This window comes from Mesocricetus auratus, unplaced genomic scaffold (assembly GCF_017639785.1).
Source record: "Mesocricetus auratus isolate SY011 unplaced genomic scaffold, BCM_Maur_2.0 Super-Scaffold_100014, whole genome shotgun sequence".
In the NCBI taxonomy this organism is placed as follows: domain Eukaryota; kingdom Metazoa; phylum Chordata; class Mammalia; order Rodentia; family Cricetidae; genus Mesocricetus; species Mesocricetus auratus.
Genome location: NW_024429197.1, coordinates 2511383 through 2523977, shown reverse-complemented (window position 1 = coordinate 2523977; position 12595 = coordinate 2511383). Strand labels below are relative to the sequence as shown.

The window sequence follows — 12595 nt, the reverse complement described above, 5'->3', positions numbered from 1 at the left end:
CCTGCTGGCCTGTGTGATGCTGTAAAGCCCCAGCTGCCACTTGTGACCAGCTGCCGCATGGCTAACAAGGGCCCAGGCGAGAAAGCGCTCAGCTGCTGCCACCCACCCCACCCGGTGTGCCTGTCCCTTGAGCTCTCAGCCGTATCTGCCTACTACACAGGGTCTTTTTGTTGTTGTTTTTTTCTCATTCAAGTTACTCATTGCTCTAGTACAAACTTCCAAAGAAGGTCGCTACACTTTTTGTATCAAAAAAGTGTGTGTGTGTGTGTGTGTGTGTGTGTGTGTGTGTGTGTGTGTATTTACATATATGGAACGTTAAAATGCAGGGACAGGTAGGATCTTCCCTTCCTGTATACAAAACCCAGTTTTCTGAGTGCTAAGGACCATGAGGCCAGCTGTAGGCTTGATGGACAGGTACTGTTGCTGGGATGGGTAGGAGTGGCTGTCAGTCAGCTGTCACTAGGTAAGGCTGCAGAGACAAACAAGCCCCAAACCCTAGTGACTGACAGTAGCCATTCTCTCCTGCTGCTCACCGCCTGAACTGATGGCTGGCTGTGTCTCTACGCCCTCATTCTAGAGCTACAGCCTCTGAACTGATGGCTGGCTGTGTCTCCTCTATGCCCTCATTCTAGAGCTACCACCTGGCCGAGAACTGCCGTTCCCCTCTTGTGGGAAAAAGAGAAAATGGGCCCTGCCAGCATCCCACCTTGCTCATATTTCATTGGCCAGAGAAAGTCGTGTGACCCTGAGTCACATGGGAGATGTCAGAAGTCATTTGTAGTGGGTCAGGATGCACAATTTGCTCTCTGGGCAGGTCTAGCAAATCCCTGGGGATAATCTGCTCCCCGCCATGCCTCTCTCAGAAATGGAAACCAAGGGCCAGAGAGCTCTGAGGTGCCAGGAAGGTCGACAGAACCTGTGAGGCTAGATCTTGATATCACCACACTGTGTGCCTGTGCCTAGGGGGCAGGGCCCACGCAGAGATGGGAAGCACGCGCTTGTCACCCACACTGACTCCCTCGAGGTGTCGGTGCTCTCTCAGACTCCCTGAGGGCAGTAAGCTAGCCTCGGGTAACGGCCATCCTTGAGGACCTGGAGCGCTGGGCTGCGGGTGGCACAGGTTGTCAGCGTAGAATGGCTGCTCGGGAAGAGGGCTCCTGGCTGTAGGAGGCTAAAGGCAGGCGTGTGACCTCTCTCTGCCCAGGGCCCAGATTTCGGCTATGTGACCCGGGAGCCCCTCTTTGAGAAAGTCACCAGCCTCGACTCCTTTGGGAATCTGGAAGTCAGTCCCCCGGTGACGGTGAATGGCAAGACATACCCTCTTGGCCGGATCCTCATCGGGAGCAGTTTCCCTCTGTAAGATAACCGGGTGGGGTGGGGTGGGGGGGTGGCAGGTACAGGAGAATGACTGTCTCGTGGCCTGGGGTGTGTGTGTCTGGAGTGAAACATCCCCTGCCTCGGTGCACTGTAAATCAGTAGACACTCGTGGAAAGGAAGCCAAGTTAGCCTTTACACCTTAGTATAAATTAAGACCTAAGATGCAACCCAATAACCCTCTCCCACAAATGGGAAGGTGTGTGGTGGGATGTCAGCCAGGTAGAGAAGGGCCGTGGGAGCCCAGTGAAGGGACACAGGCAGAGGAGAGTGGGAGAGAGGCGGCTGCCTGTCAAAGGGGAGAGAGACAAGGCATGGCCCTGCCTCACAGGCGTGAGTCTCTGGCTCCCTTGGCTGCCCACAATAATCATACTCTCTGCCCAGCCAATGAAAAGGCAGATTCTACCTTGATCCAAACAGTTGCTGGGAGAAGGCAAGCAGTCTAGGGTCACCCAGGATTTGAGTATCAAGTCCCTCCGGTCCACATGGAATGTTCTACTATCTAGGGGACATGGGTAATGACCGTTAGCCTACCCTCAGTGGTCACTCATCCACTCAGCAGCTACTTCCGGTGCCTCAGTGGAGTACCTGGGAGGGGACAGTCACAGACATGTCAATTCCATGCTGAGCATGGAAGCTGACTTCAGCTGCTCACTGGCAGACTCTGGGCAAAGGCTGAGCTTTAAGCCCTCTACATAGGTTTGACTGTGGCCAGCATGCCCTCTTCCCACCTGGGGCTCCAATACCTTCTACCTGTACCAGGCTTCTGCCTGTGCCCTATCTGGTACCAAACAGATCTGGCCTGGGCTCCAGATGCTGAACACCTCGTCCTGGGGGTGCTGTGATGCAGGGCACAAGGATAACCTACTGAAAGACTCCTCTTCTCCAACCCTGCCCCTAGGTCTGGAGGCCGGAGGATGACCAAGGTGGTCCATGACTTCCTGCAGGCCCAGCAGGTGCAGGCCCCCGTGGAGCTCTACTCCGACTGGCTGACTGTAGGCCATGTGGATGAGTTTATGACCTTCATCCCCATCCCAGGCACAAAGGTGAACTGATCCCCAAGACTAGAGTGCATTGCATAGCCAAGAATCAATGCACTGCTCGGCCTCGCCCGCAGAGAGTGCGATCCAGAAGGAGAAGGCAATAGACTGAAATTGGGTTTGTCATATGGTGGTTATGACAGGCCATTTTTAACCCACAAATCTAAAACATCAGTATTTCCACATGTAAGCGGTATGAAAATGTAGGCAGACTTTTCTTTCCCTCCCGCCAGCTACCAAATAACCTACACAGAGTCTTAATATTAAGTATAAATGCTCGGCCAATACATCAGGCTTGCTGCTAGCTAACTCTTGTATTTTCAGTTAACCCATATTTTTATCTATGCTTTGCCACGTGGCTTAGAACCTTCTCTCAGTACGGCATGCCCATCTGTTTCTCTCTGAGTCTGCTCACCACTCCTCCCTCTCTGCCCTTCTTCCCCCCAGCATTCTCAGTTTGGCTCTCCACCTAATCTTATCCTGTCTAGCTACTGGCCAGTCAGCTTCTTTATTAAACCAATCGCAGCAAGGTATGATAGAGCAGTGTAAAGGAGGGCCCCACATGAAGTTATATTATTGTGTGTTGTGTGTACGTGCTCCTGTGGGTGTGTGCCCGTGTGTGAGTGTGTGTAGAGGCCAGGGGTTGATACCCAGCATCTTCCTTGAGGTTTTGAGTCTCCCACTAATCCTGGAGCTCCCCCGTTGGCTGGACTGGCTGGTCAGTATCTCCAGGGATCTACCTCTCTCTGCTTCCCCCTCCGGCTCAGTCATTGTTCTATTGCTGTAAAGAGACGCCATGACCAAGGCAAGCCTGTGTATGAAAGCACTCCCCTGGGGGTTTGCTTACAGTTTCAGAGGCGTAGCCCACGATCATCATGGCCGGAAGCATGGTGGCATGCGCAGTGCTGGAACAGTAGCTGCATTCTGGTGTGCAGGCTGGGGGGGGGTGGCATGGACTTTTGAAACCTCAAAGCTCAACCGCAGTGACATACCTCCTTCACAAGGCCACACCCCCTAACCCTTCAAACCCTGCCATACCTCCACTCCCTGCATTCAAATATATCAGTTTATGGGGGCCATTCTTAGTCAAACCACCATACACCCCCCACCTCATGCTGAGATTACACTATATTGCCTGGCTTTTCTTTCCCCCAGAGTGAATACTGAGGACCCAAACTCAGGTCTTCATACTTGTGGGGCAAGCATGTTGCCAATCATGCCAGCCCTATGTAAAAACTGCTATTTTCTTTTTTTTTTTCTTTTTTTTTTTCCTTTTTTTTTTTCTTTTTTGGTTTTTCGAGACAGGGTTTCTCTGTGGCTTTGGAGGCTGTCCTGGAACTAGCTCTTATAGACCAGGCTGGTCTCGAACTCACAAAGATCCGCCTGTCTCTGCCTCCCAAGTGCTGGGATTAAAGGCATGCGCCACCAACGCCCAGCCCTATTCTACTCTTACAGCCTAGTTTGGAGCATTAACACTCAGCATGGGAGGCATGAAGTGCATTGCAGCCAGGGCCCTAGTCCTGCTGGCATCCTGGCTCCCTGCCCTCCCTGACAGTGCCACCCCTGGGGCATGCATCTCTTGCAGGAATTTCGGCTGCTCATGGCCAGCACCTCAGCCTGCTACCAGCTCTTCCGAGAGAAGCAGAAGGAAGGCCACGGGGAGGCCATTATGTTCAAGGGTGAGTGTCTTAGTTAGGGGTTTTGTTGCTGTGAAGAGACACCATGACTACAACAATTCATATAAAGAAAATATTTAATTGGGCTGGCTCGCTTACAGTTTCAGAGGTTCATGAAGGGGAGCATGGTGTCACGTGGTCAGACATAATACTGCCGAAGTAGCTAAGAGTCCTACATCTTACAGGCAACAGGAAGTTGACTAACACACTGGGCAGTCTCTTGAGCATAGGAAACCTCAAAGCCTGCCCCCACAGTGACACACTTCCTCCACTAAGGCCACACCCACTCCAACAAAGCCACACCTCCTAGTAGTGCCACTTCTATGAGATTATGGGGACCAATTACATTCAAACTGCCACCGTGAGTGATCATAGGCCCTTAGCTGAAAGCCCCTGGAGGCCCTCAAGAGGACCCAGCACCCAGCTCTACCACAAAAACTCACATGTGGTTGCTCAGCATGCACAAAGTCCTGGGTTCACTTCCCAGCAGTGCAGAATTCCAGTGTGGTTGTGCTCACCTATAGTCATAGTTCACCAGAGGTGGAGGCAGAAGGGTCCTAACAGCGAGGTCATCCCAAAATGGAGAAGGGTAAAGTATGTCTTCAGAGATAGGACTTGAAAGGTACTGAACCTAGAGAGAAACTAAAGGACCCCAAGCCGCCTTGTGATCTGCACCCAGGAGCTTGCGTTTTCACAACAGTGGGATGGAAGCCAGCGCCCCCGTCGATGGTCATGCCCGGGGAGAGAAACGGTGCTGATACTGGGGGCACAGGAAGGCAGGGCCTGCGGGGCCTGGAGTGAGACTCCATCTCTCTCCTAAGTGGGGCAGGCCTGGGGATGAGTTTTGCCCTTGAATTAGTCATAAGAAAGAGACTCGGTTAGGGAAACTGGCCAGGCAACAGGGTGAGAGAGGCCACGGCACCTCTGCGCTTTGCTACTCTGGTAAAATAGACATAGCCTCGCCACTTAGAATCCAACGTATTATACAGTGTTGAACAATAGCCTCTACTCTCTGTCCCGTTCAGCATTTATTTTCCTAAATTACTTTTTTTGCCACATCTTAGGCTTAGTAGCCTGACACTCAAAGTGTTCGGTCTCAGGGGCATGCCAAATAATGGGGGGCAGAAGCCTAGATACCAGAAGCAAACTTTATTCCAATCACACGGAGCACAAAAAGCTCCCAGTGCACTGGGACCACAGGTCAGAGTTCAGGCTTCTGACACTGTGGAAATGGGGGCTGGTTTGGGGCCTCTTCTTATAATAAAACCAAGCACCAGGTGTTGGGGGAAAGAGCTTTTACAGCCTTGAGGTCAGGCTTAAAGTCACATTAAATTTTAGTTTTACAACTTCTGGTTATAGGATGTTAGGATGCTAATTTAGGATGTTTGCGGAAAGCCTGTGGCTAATGCAGCAACTTTTCGCTGTCCCTGAAAGAATGCAAGGCAGAGAGTAGAGTCACATATGAGAACAGTTAAAATTAAGGGAATACAATGCAGAGGGTCTTGGAGCAATAGTTAGAAGCCAACCTTTGTCTGCCTAGCTGGGAGGCGGGAGACAATTACTAAAGTTTACCTCTGTACACAGTGGCTGCCAGGATGTCTGCTCTTAAGGCAGAGAGCAGTTGCTAAAGGTTAACAGTGGCTGCCAGCTTTATTATTTTTCCAAAATGTGTTTGGGAAACACAGTTTTCTATTTCTATATTCCTGGACCCTTCAAACGTCCTCCTTGTCTAAGTAGTGCGACTGAGTGTTGCTTGTATCAAGGACAGACCCACTGTCCCTTTTGTGTCTGCAACCTGATGGTAAGTCTGCCCTGGGTTGCCAGGCATGGGGCTTGGCTCTCTAGGATCCTCCTTTCTATCTTAAACTTGCCTCAGATGCTGCCCACACACCGCATGATCAGAGATACTAGTATAGTGTGGTGTGGCGGGAGCCTGGAGGCAGGGTCCCACAGCTCTGATCTCTTTGGTGCTGTGATACCACAAGTCTGGGACGTGCAAAGAGCTGGCGGGCTCTTCCTAGATCAAACAAAATTCAAATACAAGCGGTCTTAGCCCTTGGGAGGCTGAGGTGAAGATTGTGGGTTCCGAGCCAAACTACACTTAATCAAATATGAGGTTCACACCAGGCAGTGGTGGTGCACGCCTTTAATCCCAGCACTCGGCAGGCAGAGGCAGGCGGATCTCTCTGAGTTCAAGGCCAGCCTGGTCTACAAGAGTTCCAGGACAGCCAGGGCTACACATATAACCTTTCTTTTTTTTTTTTTTTTTTTTTTTTTTTGGTTTTTCCGAAACAGGGTTTCTCTGTATTGCTTTGGAGGTTGTCCTGGAACTCACTCTGTAGACCAGGCTGGCCTCAAACTCACAGAGATCTGCTTGCCTCTGCCTGCAGAGTGCTGGGATTAAAGGCATGCGATACCAACACCCGGCTGAGAAACCCTATCTTGAAAAACATTCATATATGTGTATGGCTTACATTCCTGCAATCAGGCTATGTGTGTGGCTACTAAAATAGTTTCCTCACCTTTAACAGTAGCAGCTACCTCACAGGGACACAGTGGCAGGGGAGGGCCTGCTAAATGAATCCACATTAAACTTTCAAAAGAATGCTGTCTTGGCTGGGAGATGTGGTTCTATGGCAGAATGCTTATCTAGCATATATGAGGTCCTGGGTTCCATTCCTAGCAGTGGGACCAACGAATAGATCTCGGGCACTTGGGTGTCACTAAAGTCTCTGGGCTGTGGAGCTGGAGTCGAAAGCAGGCTCTCTCCAGGTATTTAATCAGCTACTAACATTCTAAGAGGGCACCCAGGTTATCTGTTCCTCCTGCCAGAGAGAACAACATGTCCACACCCCTCTCAAGGCTCAGAGGACATGGTGGATATGGAGAGAGGGGGGAATGTGTACTGCTCCCTGGGTGGAAGGAGACAACCTCACCCTTCACCCCACTCCACCCCATCCCTGCCAACAGGTAAGCTAAGATACCCTGTCATCCTCTGACCCCCACAGGCCTGGGGGGCATGAGCAGCAAACGCATCACCATCAACAAGATCCTGTCCAATGAGAGCCTCACGCAGGAAAACCAGTACTTCCAGGTGTGTGTGAGTGTGGGGCTGGTGGGGCTGGTTCCGTGGAGACAGGTCAGGGGCCTGGGGCTTCTGACCCAGAGGGGCCTCAACAAGCACCTGTTAGATCTGCTTGTCGTGCTGGTCCTCTGCCATGCTGGCAGGGGCGGAGGGCTCAAGGCGCTGAGAGCCCAGCGGGAGACTTGGGATAACTCGGGAAAGCGGCATGGATTGTGTGGCCCTCACGCCCTGTTCATTCTGCAGTTTGTCAGGTACATGACTGTCATGTCTGCCAGTCACCAGGCAAGCTTGGCTGCTAGCGAGTTTCTGATGTAAAGTTTAAGTTGGGGCGCTAGGCTGATAGAGTTTATGGAGGTAGCTAGACTAGCAGGCATTACCAGGAGCCTAGTGTTTTCTGTCCATTTGGAGCTGGGTCTCAGGTCGTTTTTTGAGAATGGACCATTAAGGCCGACACAGGGCCAGAGCACCGTCGTTCTATTGGACAAGCGCTCACCGAAGACACTGCCTTTAAACTCACTAAAGCTTCAGGCTTGCCAGATAGTACCAGCCTGAGTGCACGCCTCACTTCGGAGCTTCGGCAGCTCATATCCCTGAAGGCTTGGATCCAGGTGTGACAGACACTCTGAGTGCCTGAGCCTTAAAAGTTGCCCCAGAAATAGAGCCCAGGGCCAGAGACCCAGCTCCGTCTGTAGAGCGCTTGCCTTGTGTGACGGAAAGCCTTGCATTCAATCCCCAGCATCGCATAAGCTGGGTTATGATGCCCTGTAAACCAGAGGCAGATGAATCTCTGTGAGTTCAAGGCCAGCCTGGTCTACAGAGCAAGCTCCAGGACAGCCAGGGCCACACAGAGAAACCGTGTCTCAAAAACGAAGAGGACAAAGTGTTAGATTTCTGAGGCAGTTTAAACAGAGAAAATAGACTGGAGACTGGCAGGCAGTGAGGGCAGACACAGCGGGGAAGGGGTGTTTGCCGAAGGGGATGCTTGGGGTTTATGTAGGTTTGGGGAGCGGAGTGTTGAATGCAACTTCAGAGTTCACGTGCAAACCCAGACCAGGCGGTTTTATCTTTAGAATCTGTCTTGCCCTTGCCGTCAGGATGTGGGTCATAGTGGGCAACTGGGTTGGGCAATGGCGGTGCGATGAAGGGGCTGGGTTTCCACACAGCGCCTTGGCCAGGGTCAGGCAGAGTGTGTCTAAAGTTTGTTCCGACACAAAACTCTGCAGTTGTGTGGATCTCAGGCGCAGGCTGACCAGGGCTGTGTCCGTTGGTCATGTGCAGGTGCTCTCATAGCTGCAGAAGTTCAAAGCCTCACGTAAACACTGCACACCATCCATGAAGACTTGCATGTCCTACATACAGCATTTGAACAAGAGTTTGGTCTCACTCTGACTTGGGTCAGCCTGAACTGGCCACTGCGGACAGGGTGTTTCCAAGCACCCGTGTGCTCAATGCTAAGCCCCTGATCACCCCAACCGCTGGGGTGAGAGGAAGTGACAAGAGCCCACCAATTAGCTCTCACCTGAAGACGGGAGAATCAATCCAGAGGGGGTTATACCTCTGCAGGGGGGGTGGGCAGAGGGTGGGGGTTATACCTCTGCAGGGGGGGTGGGCGGAGGGTGGGGGTTATACCTCTGCAGGGGGGGGGTGGGCGGAGGGGCATGTCAGGACAACAGGGTCCCAGGGGAGCCCCACAGGACCCACTGAAGCTGAGCCAACACCACATTGGCTGTTTGGGTGCTGAGCTCTATCCCTCCATGATCCCTGTGAGAAACAAAGACACGCACACCCACACTCTGAAACAAGAGCTCTGGAGGCACAGAGTATCAGAAGCCAGGCAGTTTATCTTACAGCTTTGCAAAGCCCAGATGGCAGGTGCCGGGATAGATAGCAAAGAGAGCATTTAAACCCTAAGCCAGCCCCTCCTCGCTCTTCTCATTAGCCCAGTAATCAGGGGGCACAACCCTACAGGGTCACCTGAGCCTCTGCCACTTAAGTTTGTCTGGCTTTCGGCAAGGACTGTGCAGACTTCGGTCTCTGTTTTACAGTTTGTCAGTTACATGACTGTCACGTCCGCTGGTTGTTAGGTAAGCCCAGCTGCTACCATATTTCTAGTGTACAGTTTAAGGCGGGGTAGGCTAATAGAGCTTTGGGGGTTGCTAGACTAGCAGGCGTTAGCAGGAGTCTAGTGTTTTCTGTTCATTGGTAGCTGGGCCTCAAGCCGTTTTTGAAAATGAACCATTAAGGTGGGCATAATGGTACACGTCTTTAATCCAGGCGCCTGAAGAGGCAGTCAGATCTCTATGAGTTCAAAGGCTGCCTGGTCTACAAAAAGAGTTTCAGGATAGCCTGGGCTACATAGAGAGACCCCCCCACTTCTCTCCTCTCTCTCTCTCTCTTTCTCTCTCCCTCTCTCTCTCTCTCTCTCTCTCTCTCTCTCTCTCTCTCTCTCTCTCTCTCTCTCACACACACACACACACACACACACATTACTACTGTCCCTCAGCCCCGGTGGACACTAGAGAGGTGACAGGGACACCAGCTAAGCAGAAGTCTCTCTGGCATGTAGGCTAAGTGACAGGTATGTGCCCCCTAACCTCTATGCTACCTCTTTCCCTCTCCCCCAGCGCTGCCTGGATTGGAACCGTGACATCCTCAAGAAGGAGCTGGCACTGACGGAGAGGGACATCATCGACCTGCCCGCTCTGTTCAAGATGGACGAGGGACGCCAGGCCAGGGCTTTCTTCCCTAACATGGTGAGGCCCTCCAGCCCAGCCCCTCCTGCTACAGCCCGCAGGGTGCAGCCAGCTTCAGAATGGCAGCGGAGTTGCCATGTGACCTCATCTCCGGCCCTTGCCCTCTCTGATGTCCGTCATTCCCAGCTGGGGGGGAAATGCTTAACCTTGCTTTCTCGCAAGTGTCCCCAGACCCTTTACTTTAGCCAATAGGCAAGAGCATTGCAAAAGGTCACAGCACAAACCAGGCTTAGCTCAATCCATGCCTCAGTTTCCCCACTTCTGAAGGAGGATCCTAATAACACTTCCTTCATAGTACAGACAGTAACGGGGATCTGAGGGGGTTGGCACCACAGGCAAACAGTGACTGTTCCCAAAATACTCTCTCCTCTCCCAGGTGAACATGATTGTGCTGGACAAGGACCTGGGCATCCCCAAGCCTTTTGGGCCCCAGGTGGAGGAGGAGTGCTGCCTGGAGACACATGTTCGAAGCCTGCTGGAGCCTCTGGGCCTCGCCTGCACTTTCATCGATGACATCTCTGCCTACCACAAGTTCCTGGGAGAGGTGCACTGTGGCACCAACGTCCGCAGGAAGCCCTTCACCTTCAAGTGGTGGCACATGGCGCCTTGACTGGGAAGGGCCCTGGCCCTTCCTCCCCCCTGTAATCTCCAGGTCCTTCCTGTGCCCCCCAAGTCCTTCCCTTCCAAGAAGTGGGTGGGATTGTGGGTACTTGTGCCTTGCTGTCCCCGGGTAAGGGCCCCAGCGTCCATTGAAGTCACCCCTGGTAAGCCCAACCATCCCCCCTGAAAATAGCTGAACACATAGCTAGTGTGCAGAGCTCTGGCAGGGAAAACCAGACTTCCAGAATCATATAGTCAGACTGGTCCTCAAGAATCTCTCAGCCTCTATTCTAGATCAGAATGAAGGCAGAAGGAAAGGAGGCTCTGAGGCGGCTGGCCCTTCCAGCACCACGCTGGAACCGAGGTTCGCAGTAGACCACAGGGACAGCGCCCAGGGCCCTGGGATGCCTTGACCGGCCCTGTCATTTCACATCGGCCTCCCTCGGGGCCTCCTGGGGGTTCCCTCCAACCATTCATTCCTTACATCCGTCACCCTCTCCCATCTTCCAGTACACACAGGATTCCCACTCCCTGAGGGTCCAATCGTTCTGCTAGAATCATCTGGAAATAGTTCTTCACTCGCTGTGGATGCAGGCTGCCCAAGCTTGGGGGCACAGACTCTCCACAGACTAGCCTCTGTGGTCCAAAGCACAGTGTGTAAAGATGCCCTCACCAGTTAGCGCTACTCTGCTTCTCTTGCCTGGTCCTCAGTTCTCAAGCCGGTCCATGGGCCCCTCTTCCCATTCATCTTCCTATTCTAGACACGGTCACCTCCCGACAGCTACATAGTTTCTTTACCACCAGCCAGATTTGGGCCTCCCACAGAGCCTGAGAAATAACCTGTGCCTCCTCTTGGAGGTTGGCCGCATTGTCCAAGGATGCTACTGGTCAGGCTCCGGTCTCGGCAGTTGGTTCTTAGCCAGCTACTGCTCCAGAGGTGGGATTTCCCAGCACACTTTCCAAAGTCCTTCCATCCAGATGTAACCCCTCTGCTCCAGTTAGAAAAATCCCCAGGAGCTGGAGAGCTCCACAATTAAGAGAGCTTGCGGCTCTTGAAAAGAACCCAAGTTCAATTCCCACCACCCACAACAGTAACTCCAATGGGGCCAATACCTTTTCTGGACTCTGAGGGCACATGTGCACATATCCATATGCATAATTAAAAATAAATTTTTAGGGTCTGGAGAGATGGCCCAGTGGTTAAGAGCAGAGGACGTGAGTTCAGTTCTTAGCACCTGTATGGTGGCTCACAACCATCTATAACTCTAGTTCCAGGGGATCTATTGCTCTATTCTGACCTCCATGAGCTTCTGCACACAGATGGTACGTATACATACATACACTTGGGCACACACACGCACACACGCGCGCGCGCGCGCACACACACACACACACACACACACGAGTAAATAGGATTTAAGAAATAAAAATAAAATTATTTAAATAAAGAAGGTCCTTTAGGGCCAGGAATATAGGAAATATTATTGTACTTTGAAGGGCTAAACCATTTTATAATGGAAGAAAGGGTTACAGTCTTGCATTCTTAGGGGAACAGATTATTATCTTGGATTATTTCCTCAGCTATGCAATCAATATGGGTCGCATGCTACTCAGCAACAGGCAGAGACCTGGGCTCTGATAACACAAGCTAGCCATAGACTTGGCTTGTCCCCAACAGGCAAAATTCCACATTTAAACCCTTTGCCCTTGCTGTGGTGGGCTCCTTAGAAATATTACCTAGCGTATTAAAAAGGCACCCAGGACCTCAGTTACTGCCTTAAAGAAGTAAGGGTGCCTTCTGTAAACAGATCCCCCCCTTTCCATCCAGCTGGGCCTATAGCACCATGTCAGGTCAGGCCACAGAGCCTCTAAAGCTGTCGTCCTCTGCTCTTGGGACAGTGGTCCCTTCTCTTGAGGGTAAAGCCCCAAATCCTGTCTCAGGCTCCAGAGCAGAAAAGGCATGCATTTTCTGAAGGAGAGGATCTGGGGATGTAGAGTTTCTTGCGTGTGGTGTTCGGTTAGGGCGGCTTTGTGGCTTTTATTTTTATCTGTGTTAAGGGGAAGTGA

The 12595-nt window shown here is 52.0% G+C and overlaps 1 protein-coding gene across 1 annotated transcript in view; it reads left to right on the top strand.

Moving 5' to 3' along the window:
* The window catches only part of Padi2 (peptidyl arginine deiminase 2), a 40168-nt gene extending 28436 nt beyond the window's left edge, over positions 1–11732 (top strand). The window contains exons 11-16 of the mRNA XM_005081074.4: positions 1205–1356; positions 2276–2420; positions 4000–4093; positions 7099–7184; positions 9800–9928; positions 10305–11732. Of these exons, the coding sequence (XP_005081131.1) occupies positions 1205–1356; positions 2276–2420; positions 4000–4093; positions 7099–7184; positions 9800–9928; positions 10305–10538 (840 nt within the window). The 3' untranslated portion in view covers positions 10539–11732. The remainder of the gene's footprint in view (positions 1–1204; positions 1357–2275; positions 2421–3999; positions 4094–7098; positions 7185–9799; positions 9929–10304) is intronic.
* Positions 11733–12595: the final 863 nt, after the last annotated feature.